A 16226-nucleotide genomic window follows, 5' to 3' on the forward strand; every position below is an offset into this window, starting at 1 on the left:
TTCAAAGTGCTTTGTGCCCCACTAAGAGGAGGGATTCTCTCAGCGGGCCTTCAATACCGATCGGTAAGCCAGCAGGTCAGGTGATCATACCCAAATTATCTCACTCGGAAGATTTATCCGTAAGTGAATTCCTCTGATGTGAGTTAATTCAAAGCTTCAAGGGTGTTCAATCAAATTCCATTCAATTCATGACCTTGTTTCAATACGATATACCGCTGTTCTTTTCCTTGTTAGGAACAGATTGATCCACTGTGGACTATGATTACTTTATAAGCAATTACAGCAGAGTCATGGATGAGAAAACTGCATATACTCATCATACCCCTCGATTTTCTGTGCGTGGCGAACGAGGGAGCTGTATAAATCCAATTCTCTTCCATCATCTCTATCTTTGGCGGTTAATTTTCTACGTTTAATCTACCCACTCTTCAATACTCCTGCGTAAACTCTGCACGATCCGCAATTCTCTACATCAATGGCGAATGAGAAATTTACATCTAGTCGATGTGCCCCTCGACCCTCTCCGTCCTGGGACTACATCCGTCATTCTGCTCCTTGGTCCCTTGTCCTGAGACTAAGCATACCTCTTAATATACTCATCTCCTGTTTGTATCAATACTTCAACTCTTCATCTCGTATATACTCAGTAGTATGTACTCGCATACTCCTCATTCTCTCATACAGTCCCAGTCATTGCTCAGGTCTATGTCATATATCTCATTTTGCTCACAGCTATTCATACCTGCATCATGATAGCATTCATTAAATCAAGTGATCCAACATTATGAATTTGATATCATATTTAGGCATAGATTACCAGATCTCCCAGAGAGCTTCTTCCCCAAACACATTCATAAATCGAAATTTGATATATCACATTCTTGCCTATAATAAGTACCGATATCTACCTATCTATTGAATGCAGGATCTCGTGGAAAGCTGAGGCTTCCATACAATCTTCCGTGTTCCTTCTACCGAGTTGGATCTAAATTTCCGAACCAATGAGTTTGCGTTTGTTACACATGAATGTACTATCCAATAGGGTGTCGAGGCAAGATGGGTTATTTGTACGACCATGAAAGCTCGGGGGCCTAGAAGTTTCTTCTTTCAGTTGCTTTACCTTTCATGTTGAATCTTGGAATTACCAGTACTACACCAATCTAATGTCAGAGCAGAGTATCAGCAGCATTGCTTTACGAGCAGCGGGTCAAGAGAGATGAGAGATACGTCAATCACAAGCAAAACAAATTTGGATGCTTAGCAAACAACGAAAATTGACAAACTGATATAGTATAACGATCAAATGAACATAATAACAAGACTACAGCTCTACGCTCATGGCTATTATAATCTCTTTCAATGAGATGTGTATATCCACACGACCAAAGGTTACACTAGAGCCCAATGTACAGATCAACGCAGACCTAACTGCCAAAGAAAAAGCAGTCAATACCTACATGGCAATATACAGGCCTTTCAAGCTTATTAAAGATAAATTTCCTAAGACAAGACCAATCGATACCTATGAGGCCTAAGACTAGACAAATCTAGAAACATAGGTAATGTCAGCGGGACTTCTAATTACGTATTGACTTGAGGACAATTAATCAAGGACATGCATGAATATGATTTACAACCAAAACCAATCCTCCACTTCAACAACCTAAATTCTAAATCCAAACCCAGCTTCTTACTAATAAAAAACAAATGCAAACTCCCGAACACCAATACTTCTCCCAGAATTTCCCCCTCGCTTGTATAACCACATCTCCTCGCATTGCTTCTCAATTTCTACCACCCATACATCCAACCCCATACACAAGCCCCCTCAGAACTACACTTGCAATCTCTGATTTTTTGCTATACACATTACATATATATTTCCATATCATTTCGGGAAACAAACAATCACCATACTCCATACTCCATATCCCATCATCTTAGGTATAACGACTTCCCAAAAGTATTTTAAGGCTTAATCAAACACATCCCAAGAAAATTCACTCTCTTGAATACATCTCCCAACCCCAAATAATCACTATCTAGATACCTACATATGCACTTATCACCTCTACCGTATCCCCATCCCCATGCCTGTATTTCCACTCACACATCTCCCACTCAAATGTTCCGAATCAATCCGCGAAGCGAAGAGAGCTTATTCTACTCCTCCCCTCTCTCAGCTTCAATTCTACGATCCCTAGCAATAAACTAATATTGTGTATTTTCCATCCCCATCCCCTCTCCATCCCCTTTCCCTTCCGATTATCCATTCCCAGCATCCTCATCACAACATCCCCCTCACATCCACCCTCCCTCCCAAGAAACAAAAAAACAAAGAAACAAAGAAGAGAGAGGCAGAAGAGAGAGGCAGAAGAAAGAGACAGAAACTCAATAAATCAATACTCACATTACATTTATAACATCTACACACCTATCTACACACCTATCTACACACCTATCTACACACCTATCTACACACCTATCTACACACCTATCTACACACCTACACAAGAACTCCCATGCAACCCACCAAAAAGTCAACACCACCCATCAACCCCAAACCTTTGATTCCCAGACTAGGCAATCCATCTATCCATCTATTTCCTATACATCTAAGATATCTGTTTCTCACCTTATTGCCACATTCAAAAGTTCAAACATACGTATGTATGAAGTTCCTTCGTTTATTCATTCATTTATGTACCTAGTATATATATGCATTCATCCGTATTCGTCCATTCATTTTATGTAACCACCTAGAGAATAATTTTTGACCTCTCCAACCTATCTGCATTTTCCCACCCCCACCTAAGAGTGATTTTGAGTTCCCCTAAACCATTCCAAATATATCCACGATAATTTTTGAACAATGCTGATCTCTGCCCATAGCAATATAGAAATTACACATCACTCCGTCTCATTCCATTCAACACCGCTCCCACCCTTTGCATTTCTTCAAAGAACGCAACTAAGCCTTTTCATACCCTGCCTCCTTCAATCCAGTATCAAGTGCCTCAATAGCCTTCTCTACATCCCCTCTGCCCTCATCCATAACACTAACTCCCATGTGTCCCACCCTAACATACTTTGTCGCAATCTCTTTATGCAAGCCACCTGCAAAAATAACTCCCTTCTTCACCAAATTTGGCAATAACTCTGCGGCTTTGACGCCTTCAGGAAGATAAATAGCAGTCATACCATTTGCCTGATCGGCAGGATTAGGTGCCAATTGTTTGAGCCCTAGATCTGCGACTGCCTTTTTGATCTTTTGTGATGTAGCTTTGTGTTTAGCGAAACGTTCAGAGAGAGGAATAGAGAGAATTTGGGTGAGAGAGGTGTGTAAAGCGTGGACTAGTTGAGGAGATGGAGTGGCGAAGTAGGATGGCTTTTTAGCTTCGTAGTTTTGCATTACTATTTCCATTAGCATCATATCCTATACACCAAAAATGCAAATGTCAAACTTACTTGGCAACCAATTCTTGAATGAAGCAAAATACGATCCTGGAGGAGTCTTCCTTGCCTTGAATGTCTCAATCGCTCTACCACTATAGTACGAAATTGAAAGACCAGCTGGACAACCAATCGCCTTCTGACTCGCCGTGATGACAGCATCCAAACCCCAGCTATCAAATTCAATCTCCTCACATCCCACACTACAAACACCATCTACCACAACCAATGTCTCAGGAGAAACGCGATGAACAAGCTCACTCAATTTCTTCAACTCACTCAAAACTCCCGTCGAAGTATCCACATGAGTGACCGTGATCAACTTATATTTCTTCTCCTTCAATGCCTTTTCAATCTCGTCCAATTGAGGTCTTTCCCCAATCTTCGCCTTCAATTGTGTGGGTTTGACTCCATAAGTTTCAAAACAATCCGCGAACGAATCTGCAAAATAGCCAGTATGGAGGACCAATACCTCATCACCTGGTTCTGCCAAATTTGCAGCCACAAGATCCCATCCAAGAGTACCGGAACCAGAAATGACGAGGGGTTGGGAAGTGGGATCGGTAGATTGGAAGAGCTTGCGCAGCATAGAGAGAGTTTCGCCGAAAACTGCTACGAATGGAGCGCTGACGTGACTTTCACTGTTTTATTTGAGGATTGGTCAGTGATTTATCCTATTTCAAGACTCAAATCAAATTGCTAGTAATGATAGGTAAATACCTATAATGGCTCATAGACTGCAAGACAGCATCGTCAAACTCAATTGGGCCCGGAATGAGCAAAGTAGGGTGAGCTTGTTGAGTCGACATCTTGATATTATTTTCTTGAAGCTGTGTAGAATTGCTGAAGCTTCTCGATGGTGTTGTAGATACCGAATTGGTAGAGTTGTCAAGTAAATTGGGATTTATCTGTCGTGCAATAGCAGACAGTCTAGCTTGAGGAGCCACGATTTGAGGAATGGCGGGGTAAAACACCCGCCTGAAAGCCAGCTTGGAAATGGTTCCGTCCCGTTATTATCCGATTGGACCAATAATTGATGCTCTATTAGACAAGAATGAATAGTCTTGGTAAGAAAATGCTTAGGTTTGGGTGCTACAATCACTCGGAGTAATGAGAATGAGGGATGACATTGGGATTTATTTACCAAAAGAAGCGGTGATGACCGTCAATTGTTGCATAAATATTAACAGTTCGTTTCATAACTTCATAAACTTCATAAAAACGCACACCTAACCTCACTATTGTACTCCGAGGTCGGGGATTTCTTCGGGGACTTCCTACAATAAACTACCTAGACTCCATCAATGCCTTTACCCTTTACAAACCCCCAGCAATTTTACTTCTTAACCTCAAAATATGTATTACCATCATACAATAAGAGAAGAATATTCGATTTGATATCGCTTTCCCCTTCCAATCCAAAAGAACCTATCAATTGCTATCTATGCGTGCTGTGTAGCTTGTGATATATGGATAAAACACGATGAACTCCTTCCAATGCTTTTTCTCTTTTCACCATACCATACACTACCATGCTATGCTAATCGTAACATTCGTTCTCCATTCCCGTTCCATTTCAATCATGTCCTCTTCTTCCACTGTGCCACTTTCACGTACCCGTACCATTTTTCTTCATACATAATTACAGTAGAGTGAGATTCCCCGAACATATGTACCATACCCATATATACACTTCATTCCTTCAAATCATACCTTCCCTATGCTCTCTACTTCTTCTTCGTCTGAAAGACCTTCTTAACCTTCGTCCTAAGAGGTTTCGCCGGTTGAGCCGCATGTTTCACCGCTGCGATCTTCTTTGCCTCCTTGGTCGTTCTCTTTCCGATATCCCATCCCCAACCCCTCAGCGTCCTCACAACCTTCGGGGTCACTGCCGCCGTCAACGGCACTCTAATAAAAATAAACGATTTATGGATCGCGTAAGCGAGAGCCAGTTGAGTACCTAGACTAGCATCCCTTTTATTGCGCTCTTCTGCTTCTTCTACGCCCCATCCTGCCATTTCTACTCCGTCGCCGAGCTTGTCGGATCCGGTAACATCGTGCGAAGCTTTTTGCATGGCGACACGCCATTCGTGGAAAGTGGTTTTGATGGATTCGGGGATTATGGATTTTATGGAGGAGGTTATTGTATGTTCCCATTCACCTATGATAGTGTGTTAGCCGGCCACTTGGATTAAGCTTTGGAAAATGTTAGACAGAGGATAGAGCTCCGTCTGAACTATTCATGCATGGGATATAAAATCAAACTCCCGCGCATATGCAATTCCCAATATAAACATCCGACTCAATTCGAAAGAAAAAAGCGACATTTCACTTACCAATTCTATCCGTTCCCAGCGTCCTCACTAACAAATAGCAAAATGGAAAATCTGCCGCAGATAAAAATATATAAACTCCCACCACACTCCATCCGTATTCTCTGCTCAATTTCTTCATTCTCCCTGATAAACTGGTATCATCCCCCAAATTTTCAGGCTTTGCTTCTCCATTCCTCCTCGGTCTTGAATTGTGAAAGTACCTATTTGTTCTTGCGCGAAGACGTTGGAACAATGTTTCCGAAGACGATCTCGGATTCGAGGAGAATGTAAAATTGGCAGTCTGCGGACGGGATTTTGAGCGAAGAGAGTTTATGGGAGTAGAGGTAGATGTAGTTATAGGTCGCTGTGGCAGCTTTCGCAAAATAGCTGATCTTGTAGATGTCGTATTTTGAGTCGTAGTTCGATAAGCTGTGATGAACTGGCGCATTCCCCCAGCCCTCAGTCCTAATATCGTTGCGCGGAACATATTTGCGCTTTGGTGATTCCTCCTACCACAATGTGAATCGGATGTTATGTCGTTTTTTCTTTCACCCTTTTATAACTACCTCCTGAATTCCAAACTCGTACTCAATCGCGTTCGTTCTTCCTCGTCAAATATCCTCGCAATCTCAAAATGAGGGGTCCCAACAACCGGATTCGTTTACTATGTCCGGAAAATCCGTTCGCAAGTGCTGATTCCTGTATAGTTAATTGACTTCGTGATAAGCTGACAGGTCAATTAATAATCTCAGACTCTCATTCCTTCCTACAGTTCAGTAGTTCATCGCAATGTTTCAATTGACATGCGCTCTTCGAATCGTAGTTCATTCAATTGTCGACATATTCCACTAAAGTTTTGATGAGGGACTAGACTACCAAAATTTGAGACGGCAAATTCCTTCCACGCTTTTGACAAGGGAAGCTCCCGAATGAGCGCATGATGATGTAAAAGAATTACACATTACGGTGTTCTAAGAGAACTAGTTGTGCAATAAGTGGCTCAATTCTGTCTCTTATGAAATTTGTACATAATGACTTACGAAATTATTCTCGTCCCAACGTATTTTACTAGATGAGCATTTCATACCAACGGTTGTAAATACCTTGTATGTATCCTGTCTTTAACTAATGAAGTAGCAAACGCCGCGCCGGCTCTCCGGAGATTCATGGTTGGTGGGCGGGAGAGGTGAAGACAGAATGTCTAGAATGTTGCACGCTGGGTAATTCAAACATTCGAGCGCAGCGAGCCATGAGGGCTTGGGGGCCTGCCCCTAAATTGTTCTCTAAAGAGATGAACGGCATTCGGCAATAGGGGAGTCGAAGTGGTGAGGAAAATGTGTTGATAGTATATTGAAACACTCCTACCCCGCAACGTTAGCAAGCAACAACAAAGTCTCGACGTTTTTATGATCTGATCGTCGAAGTGAGCAAACCGGGGTAAGCTGGAGAATGGTGAGTTTGACTTCATGATAAACGGACTTTCGAACAGGATAAGGAAGTGATTATAGAAGGTAGAGTTTCAACAGTAAGAAATAGAAAAGATATCACTGGAACAAGAAACATTCACTGAAGAGCATGGTTGAAGATTAAAGTTTTGAAGGTAATCAAATCAATTCGATTACGATGGTTTAAACAGTCGATATGGACAACAGAAGCTATATTTACAAAGAACCCGAACACTGAGCGCAATCTCCTCCAACACCGTCCCCTTCCCCCTTCTATATTGTTCGAAAAAACCCTTTGCAGGGCTTATTCATCATGGTGTTAAGATGCTTAACACTTGACACCAGATGGGAGACCAGCGCACTTGGAGGAGGTCTTACCACCGGAAACGCTGACGTCCCAGGTCCATCCAGAGCACTTGGCGCAAAGAACGTAGACGTTGGTACCACTGGAAGTGACGGTACCCTTAACGTTGGAGAAAGTAACATCGGTAATGGGGACACCGGCAGTTGGCTTTCCGGTTGGGGAACCGTTTTGGTAATCTTGTTGAACAACAACACCGTAGGATGTAATGCCGGAGAGAGTGATGTCCTTGTAGGTAACGCCGGAGACAGATCCAGTAGCACCAGAAACGGTCTTGATGCGGACACCGTTGGCAGAGTTCTTGACAGTGGAGGATTCAATGGTGATGTCGGAGACAACGTTGTCGGAACGTCCACCGACAGATCCGATGGAGAGACCGTGACCACCGGAGCAGGTTCCACCGGTGAAGGTGATACCAGTACCGGAGTTGATAGCGAGACAGTCATCTTGGTTTTGAACGTTGGCACCGGAGATGGTGATGTCGCTGGAGGAACCAACATCGAAAGCATCAGTGTTGTGTCCGAGGGAGGTACCGGCAGAGTTGTCAATGTGGATGTTGGAGAGAGTAAGACCGGAAGCACCGTTGATGGAGAAGACTTGAACTGGAGAGTTCAAGATGTTGATACCATCGATGACGGATTTGCCCTTCAAGGAGTGGGCGTAGAAGAACTTTGGCTTGGTCTTTCCACCGTTGGTTCCCTTACCATCCCAGTACTTGGCTCCTTGACCATCAAGCGTGCTGCCGGCAGCACCCTTGACAGTGATGTCAGTTCCGGAGACAGAGAAGAGAGGACCGGACCATTCTTCGTAACCGAAGGTGGTGGTACCCTCGAAGATGACCTGGGTACCCGAGTTGAGGCCAGTCAAGTCAAGAGTGGTACCGGATGGGACAGAGAGGGCGCTGAGGACAATGGTTGCGCAGGAAGCCTTGGACTTGGAAGCGGCGGCGGCACCATTAGCTCCGGAGAAGGTACAGGCGGCAGCACGGTTCTCGATAGCAGCGAGAGCATCAGCTGGGTTTGGTGCTGCGGTTGGTGCTGGTGCTGGAGCAGCAGCGACGAATGCGCTCAGCGCAAGGAGGCTCGAGGCCATGGAGAGAATTTGAACCATATTGGCTAGTAGTGTAAAAGAATGTAAGTTTAAAGAGTGAATGTACTAGACAGTATGGAAAAGAATGTAAGTGATGATGAGATGAGGAATGAAAAGAAGGTGTTTGAAGCTTCCTTATATATGTAAAATACATAATGTTGAAATTCGGAGAAGCATCGAAGTGGAACCTGGTTGAATGGCGCCGTCGGCTGTTGATGCGAAATGTCCACAGCAGTAAACCTAACCCGCAGTGAGCCAAAGTATCTATCATGCTATGGTCCGCTTTTGACTCTGCAATGTAAGATCAAGGTCCGCATTTTGATCACAGCAATCCTTGGAACATCTTCCAACATAAGCTTTAAAAAAAGGAGAGATTGCCCGGTGGAGTACAAAATCTCACCACTTTCTTATTGAATGGCACATACAACAAGGGGGAACAAAAGTCTTGGAACATGAAACGAAGCAAAAGAAGCTTTAAACAAGCATAACAATCAATCTTGGCTAGACCCTCCGATATATTAAAATATCATCCCGAGGTAATTTCGAAGTACCGTTACTCCATAATTACTTGTCAAGGAGATGAAATTGAAGCTCTTCTAGACTATTGCCAGAATACAACAGCTCAATCAGTGTGATTAATAAAAAGCTAACCCAAAAAGCGATGCGGCGAAGTTGTTGGATGTTTTGAGTTGATGAAATGTCAACAAACGACGGGATGCACTAGAAATTTGATGGAAGTTTAGAAGGATGTGATTGGTGTGGTTAGCAACCCCTGAGATTCTGATTATTGCTTTTGCGAGGTAGTACCCTTCAATACGGCGTAACGTAGGGATTATGCTTTTGGAATTTCAATCTGACTGTTGAAAAAAGGTGGATCATCTGATGGCATTACAGAAGATAAGATGACTACCAGGCGAGCCTGGGTGGCTTTTTCCATCCCACAAAGTTCTTCCGTCCAATGATTGAGATGAAAGTGGACAGGTGCATTAATTCACGTTTCATCATTACAGGGAATCATTCTCCATTTGCTGGTACATCAGCCACACTTCCCATACTAAACACACCATTCGGACTTTGCTAACCATGTTCACTAAGATTAAGGTACGATCCGCGAACGGAAGCGTAACATTTTGAACTTTAAGGCCTGGTTATTGAGTAGTTAAGGTTAATTCTTAGTTTTATATGCAAACACGTGAGCGATACGGCCAGATATTGACTAGGTGACTAGGTTCAACGGTCATTAGAATTGTGATTGGAATGTCACTCATAGTATCCGATACGGCCCACGGCTGATGTTCGATAGAATGTTAATTTATATGAACTTTATCTATACCAAAGTTTAAACATTCCGTGATGTGCTATCTAAACCTTCCGTATTCTGAAGTGATATCGCAATTGTAAACTTTACCCTCATCTTCAAGACATCAGGGTCTCCGATGTTGTTGTCCTGTCATTGCAACTATGTTCTGGCCTGTTCTGGTCGGGTCTAGTCTGGTCTGTACGCCACATGTTGAAAGTCGTGCAAAAAAAAAGAACCAGAAAGATGTATCTACTTAGAACGACAGTCACGCTTCTTTGCGTCTACATGCAGTACCAAGATCTCCCCGAAGCTGCCGGCAGCAGAATATAGATTCTAAGCGTTGCTTGTTTACCGCCTCCAAGTGATCCCAATTCATATAAATCGACTTGGCTCCCCAGTACCCCTATTGGCGTCGCCTAAGCTTTTGCCAAGTTGTTGTAAGCCATAAAAGATAATCTATACCGGCGAGGATACCCATTGTATAATATATTAAAACTCCGCAATAGTCCGCACGTGTTCCGCAACGGCATTATAACATGATTAAACAAATCAGATTGTAAACCATTTCGGCTTTTGCAAGGTGCATCACACCTTATCGGCAAAAAGACAGAAAGTGGTGCGAGGGTGGACGAGAGTGGCTCGAGAGTGGGTTTGTTGGGGAACATGAAACGACTAGAAATTTCTTAGAAACTTGGTTCATCAATTTGCAGGAGATATTAATTCATGCATGTTATACTTTTATCACGTGTAATTACTAAATTAGCTTAGCTTAGATTGACTAATCCTGGGCTAATATCTTAGCTCTTAATATTATTCTAATTCTATATCTTTTATTTTATATATAAATCTTATAAATGATAGTAAATTCTACTTTGAATATAAAAATAGATCATTAGCATTCATATCAGATTATTTTCCTTTTTATAATGTATTTCTTATAATCAAATCTTTCTTTAAATCTTCTTAAGTTATTAGAAAATCTTTTATTTATAATGTTTAATTATTATTATAAATCTAATTATATTTTAATAAAATAATATATATAGTAATAGATATATAAATATAAAGTTTTATAACTAAATATTAATAAATAATAAATATTTAAATCTATTTAGATTTAATAATATTTGTATTTAAATTAAATATTATAATATTTTAAATAAACTTTTTAGAATTCTTATATTAATATATATTCTTAATAATATACTTGAGTTTTTCTAATTTTGCAAAAACTATATCTAATAATATATAAAAATAAATTTCAAGCTTAATATATCAATTCTTAATATTAGTTTTTAAGCTAGTTTGTATTATATTAGATAAAATAAAGTGTTTAATTATAATCTTTATTATAGAATAATTCTAATAATTATTATATACTATATAGACTCCCATATAACAAAATCTTATATTAGGAGTTATCTTATACTTTTGTTTTTAAGATTTAGATTATTTTAAATTGAATAATAAAATAGAAGTGTTTATTGAAATTGTGAATAATATTTTTGTTTTTTATAATATATATTTGTTTATTATTTATATAACAGTCAAGTTTTTAAATATTATTAAGGAATTATTTATAGCTTATTTTATTATTTTCTAATTTAGTTAATATTTATAAGAAAAAGCAGAATTATAATATATTAATAAAATATCTATAGTATTTATTATACTTTTATTATATATGATTATTAAATTAGCTTAACTTAGATTAGCTAATCCTGAGCTAATATCTTGGCCCTTGGTATCATTCTAATTCCACATCTTTTATTCCATACACAAACCTCACAATGCTGTTCTGATTACTATTTTCAATCTGTATATTGTTCTTTATTACCCCTCCTGTAATCATTACAAAGATCGAATGATGTCTCAATATATATAGGAGTTCTTCATTGGTGGCCTTATATTTCATTCCAGATGATTTATCATCCATCTATCAAGTATTTGCATTATATTTTGCTTTCAAAAAATCTAGAATACGCCGAATAGTCTATCCGTGCATCTACGCAATCTCACTCAATCTCTCACCCCCTTGCCATTGAATCCAATCCAGGTCAGGGGTGATTCGAGTCGTCTAGACTTTACTTGTATTTCGATTGGCGAGGGGCGTTTCATGTGTCTACAATTTTGGTGAAGAAGGGCTTTCATGAAGGATAGCTTGTTTCGTAGATCAGATGATCAAGCAGCCAAGCAGAAGAACTTTACTTGAACCATTGTTTGTGTTTATCTGATGAAAATATCCAGAAATAACTTGACAAGTAAGCTAGATGTGACGAATTGACTAGATTTGCTAACGTCATTGTTTTATGGCCAAGATTTATCTCATCAACATGAGCTCTCTTCTGCTTGTTGTGTACGCCTCGTATGGACGGAATAAGCACAAGCTCTTGGGCCGAACATACTAATGTAAACCTGGCGAGATGCCCTGTATAAAAGCGGTTATCCAGGCCTCATTGAGCGACCCCATCTCATATATGCAGGGAAGTGTCAGGGTATTCAAGTGTGCAAGTGTGGGGTTGGTAGCTCCTGACATCTATGGGCGAAACATTATTCACGGAATCCTATTCAATAGTCGTCTATCGAGAATTTTCCATGTTTCTCTACCCTCGGCGTTTATTTGGATTCTTCCACGAAGTTTTTCGTTTCTCAAATGCTTACGCACGTATGTCATGATTGCCCTAAAGTTAAATAGTCTGGCTTGGCCGTCGAAATTCGGTCTGTCTCAACCCACTCTATTCAATCATTCATCCGTATCTTCGTTCTAACTTTAATTGCCAAGATGCGTGTCCTTCTTACCCTCAGTTCTTTCATTGCTGCTGTGCTGGCCACTGCTCGTACGACACCCCCATCGGGTGCTATCACAGCTGGGTCCGGAGGAACCTACTCTACCGTATGTTGCTTAGAATGTATCCACAAGAATCCGCTTTTACTAACCAAGCAAATAGTTCCAAAAAGCCGTCAATGCTCTTAGCAAGACCACAACCTCCGCCCAAGTCATTTTCCTCTACTCCGGAACTTACTCGGAACAAGTTACCATTCCCGCCTTGAAGGGAAAGCTCACCGTCTACGGATACACCAAGGACACTTCCAGCTACTCAAACAATGTTGTCAACATCGTACACAGCTCTTCCCTCTTGAGTGGAGCTGCCAATGATGAAGAAACCGGAACCGTCATTAACTTGTCGGAGAACACCTCTTTCTACAACATCAACATCAAGAACACCTATGGAAAGGGTTCGCAAGCCATTGCTTTGGCTGCCTACAACACCGAACAAGGATACTACGGTGTTGGTCTTTACGGATACCAAGATACTCTCTTGACCCAAACCGGTAACCAAGTTTACGCCAAGTGCTACATCGAGGGTGCCGTTGATTGGATCTTCGGCCAACACTCCGTTGCTTGGATTGATGGTTCTACCATTGCTGCTTCTGCTGGTGGTGGATGCATTACTGCCAACGGACGCGCAACTTCCTCTGACCCATCTTTCTACGTCATCAACAAGTGCACTGTTACTACCAGTTCCTCATCGACTGCTGGTTCGGGAACTGTTTGTCTCGGTCGTCCATGGACTGAGTATGCTCGTGTTGCTTACCAAGAAACTTCCCTCGGCAGCATCATTGAGAAAGCCGGATGGTCCCAATGGTCTACCAGTGATCCAAGAACCGGTGCTGTTCTCTTTGAGGAGTATGCCAACACTGGTACTGGTGCTTCAGGTACTCGTGCTAGCTTTTCAAAGAAGTATACTACTGCCTACACCATCGGTGGTATTTTGGGAAGCTCCTACAAGAACTGGGTTGATACCTCTTACCTTTCTTAGATGGGTATCAGCATGACTCTGAAAGTAGGAATTGGGGATGGAAACTGAGGGATGTGGTTATTTTCTGATGAGGTATTTTCAATTGTATATAGCTATTTGAAGCTTACATCGCTTTCTGTGCATAAATATTATAGCTTTTTTGCTGCAACGAAATCTTATTATTTGTCTTGTTTTGTATTGTGAATATGTGATAAACTGAAGTTTAGTTGCGTTTTCGAATATCCAAATCCTGCCTACTGTTAGTACATCTTGATCTAGTACAACATCGTGTACATTTTCACGCCATTCATCACCATTAATCTCAAAACTCAATCACATCCTTTCCACTCAGCATCATTCTAATCATTCCTCTTCTTCAGAATTATCTCATGTATTTTTATTAAACCATCAAAATCTCCATCGCCATCATAATCATAATCATAATCAGACCTCATGTTATTTTCACTCATCCTTCTAAATTTCAGCAACATCACAATGCGAACAGCCTAGGTTTCAAACTCGAATGGAGATACCTACAAAAAAGAATGTGTAAGATTTCTATCTCCATTCTCACTCCCGTTCTCTTTATTTCGCACGAATTAAAGTCCTTGATCATTTTATTTTTCATAATGTATTTAGAATCTATACTCGTAGACAGAGGAAAGGGGTGTCAGTAGTTTGTAAAAAAATTAAAAAATTAAAGAAGAATACTATCCTGATTGAAAAATGAGGTTTATATTCCGCTAATCATTTGCTCAATAGCTGATCAGGATACTTTCCTGATGCTCTTGAGTAGAATGGATTTATTTGATAAGTGATAGACAGCTCTGAAGTGGTGTTGTATTGAGATATAACTGAGGGATTTCGTATATCTATCTCTGTATTATCTTATGATGAATCTATTATTCTACCATCTCATTACCTCCTCGGGTTCAGAATTGATGCAAGTACTCCTAAGAAAAATCTCAAATCAACTAACTCCTCGCTATTTACTTCTAGTCCTCTCTCCTCACCATCTCGCTTCTGTAAATTTACAGTCAAACAAACCTTCCCTTCATATCAATTTGGCGAAATCCTCTATTTAACACTCCTATACATCTTCTAAGAATCGCTGTAGTCCGTAGGAAGAAATCGTCTAATCAAAGTAAACTCTTGAACCTAGTATCATTTCTCAAATTATCTACTCGAGGTCAAAATTTCAAAATGTACTTTATACTGATCGGACACATCTTTCAAGTTCTCAGTAGCTAAACATCTATATAGACTACCCTATATATCGAGATATCATTTCCTCTGTATATCTTTACATACATAATATATCATAGAACTAAATTTCTCCTCTCATTATGTTCTTGAGTTAAGTAAATCAGGTTAGTCGAAGCAAAACATACTAGGAAGAAAAGCTGAACATCTATTACTCAGTCACACTACTTCTATTGAATACACACAAGTATAGATGCTATCTCTTTAAAACTCATACCCATCAAAATTCACCCTGTCCCTCATCTCTCTCACATTTCCCCCCTCCCTAACATCCATTTTTCAAAAATAGAAACAAACCGAAACCCAGCTCCCATCTCAACTCAAAAGCCTCCTTCCTCTTGAACTCCCTTCTCGTGGACTAAATCACATCACACACAATATCAAGATCCCTCCCAAGCCCAAACCACTTGAAAAACTCCCACATTGTTACTAGTATCTACTTACGCATCTAAAAATCAAAACTGGCGCCTTCATTCCAAATCCCAAAGTCCACATACTTGTAAGTTGAGTAGAGAGAACTTACCGGTTGGTAATGGATATATCATAACGAATCTTCATTCTGTGATTTCATATATAAAACTCTTTATATCAAATCATATCACCTCATATCAAGTTTGAGTTTGAGAACTTTATAATCTATTCTCATACTAACCTCAAAAGACTATCTTTGTAGGTACTATGTGTTTAATAGCCATAATAAGAATAATAACAAGCGACCTTCGGCTTTCGATCTGAATTTATTTCTATTTACTTATCCATCTATCCATCTATCTACTCCCACCTCATCCCATTCCATCCCATCTCTCTCTTTCTTTCCTTCCATCCATAAATACAATACAACCCAAATTCCACTAACCCCTTCACGTTTACATACCTTATATACCTCTTATCCCCCCTACTCTATCAAGAAATGTCCACACATATGACAATCTTGTAAGATAAACTCTCGCATAAACATATAAAAATATATATCCGATCTCTCTTCTCTTCTTCTTTTCTTTTCTTTCCCATAATTTCATCTCATCTCATGCCACCCGCATCCTTGATTCTTAATCCTCAATCCTTAATTCCTAACTCCAAGATATTAAACTTTTGAAATCACTTCTATATCATTATATCAAATCACCCTGCCCTCCTTCTCATCCTATCTCTAGCCCTCCATCCTCCGTCCTCGACTTTCAGTCTTTCAATCTTTCAATC

General features: G+C 40.3%; 4 protein-coding genes across 4 annotated transcripts; 1 reads left to right on the plus strand and 3 right to left on the minus strand.

Moving 5' to 3' along the window:
* Positions 1-2971: 2971 nt before the first annotated feature.
* On the minus strand, positions 2972-4262 carry EAE97_004122 (uncharacterized protein; the record flags this gene model as incomplete). Its single annotated transcript, XM_038874634.1, has 3 exons — positions 2972-3414; positions 3469-4094; positions 4174-4262. 3 exons carry the CDS (start codon positions 4260-4262, stop codon positions 2972-2974), a joined length of 1158 nt encoding a protein of 385 aa, XP_038734078.1.
* Positions 4263-5180: 918 nt separating this feature from the next.
* Positions 5181-6255, minus strand: EAE97_004123 (uncharacterized protein; the record flags this gene model as incomplete). The annotated part of the gene is made up of 2 exons (XM_038874635.1): positions 5181-5614; positions 5790-6255. The coding sequence occupies 2 exons, from the start codon at positions 6253-6255 to the stop codon at positions 5181-5183; spliced, it is 900 nt and encodes a 299-aa protein (XP_038734079.1).
* Positions 6256-7541: 1286 nt separating this feature from the next.
* EAE97_004124 (uncharacterized protein) lies at positions 7542-8684 on the minus strand (the record flags this gene model as incomplete). Its single annotated transcript, XM_038874636.1, has 1 exon — positions 7542-8684. The coding sequence occupies one exon, from the start codon at positions 8682-8684 to the stop codon at positions 7542-7544; it is 1143 nt and encodes a 380-aa protein (XP_038734080.1).
* Positions 8685-12745: 4061 nt separating this feature from the next.
* EAE97_004125 (uncharacterized protein) lies at positions 12746-13784 on the plus strand (the record flags this gene model as incomplete). The annotated part of the gene is made up of 2 exons (XM_038874637.1): positions 12746-12856; positions 12912-13784. The coding sequence occupies 2 exons, from the start codon at positions 12746-12748 to the stop codon at positions 13782-13784; spliced, it is 984 nt and encodes a 327-aa protein (XP_038734081.1).
* Between the last annotated feature and the right edge of the window lie 2442 nt (positions 13785-16226).

The sequence above is a fragment of the Botrytis byssoidea genome (assembly GCF_014898295.1).
Source record: "Botrytis byssoidea strain MUCL 94 chromosome Unknown BBYS_007, whole genome shotgun sequence".
Classification (NCBI taxonomy): domain Eukaryota; kingdom Fungi; phylum Ascomycota; class Leotiomycetes; order Helotiales; family Sclerotiniaceae; genus Botrytis; species Botrytis byssoidea.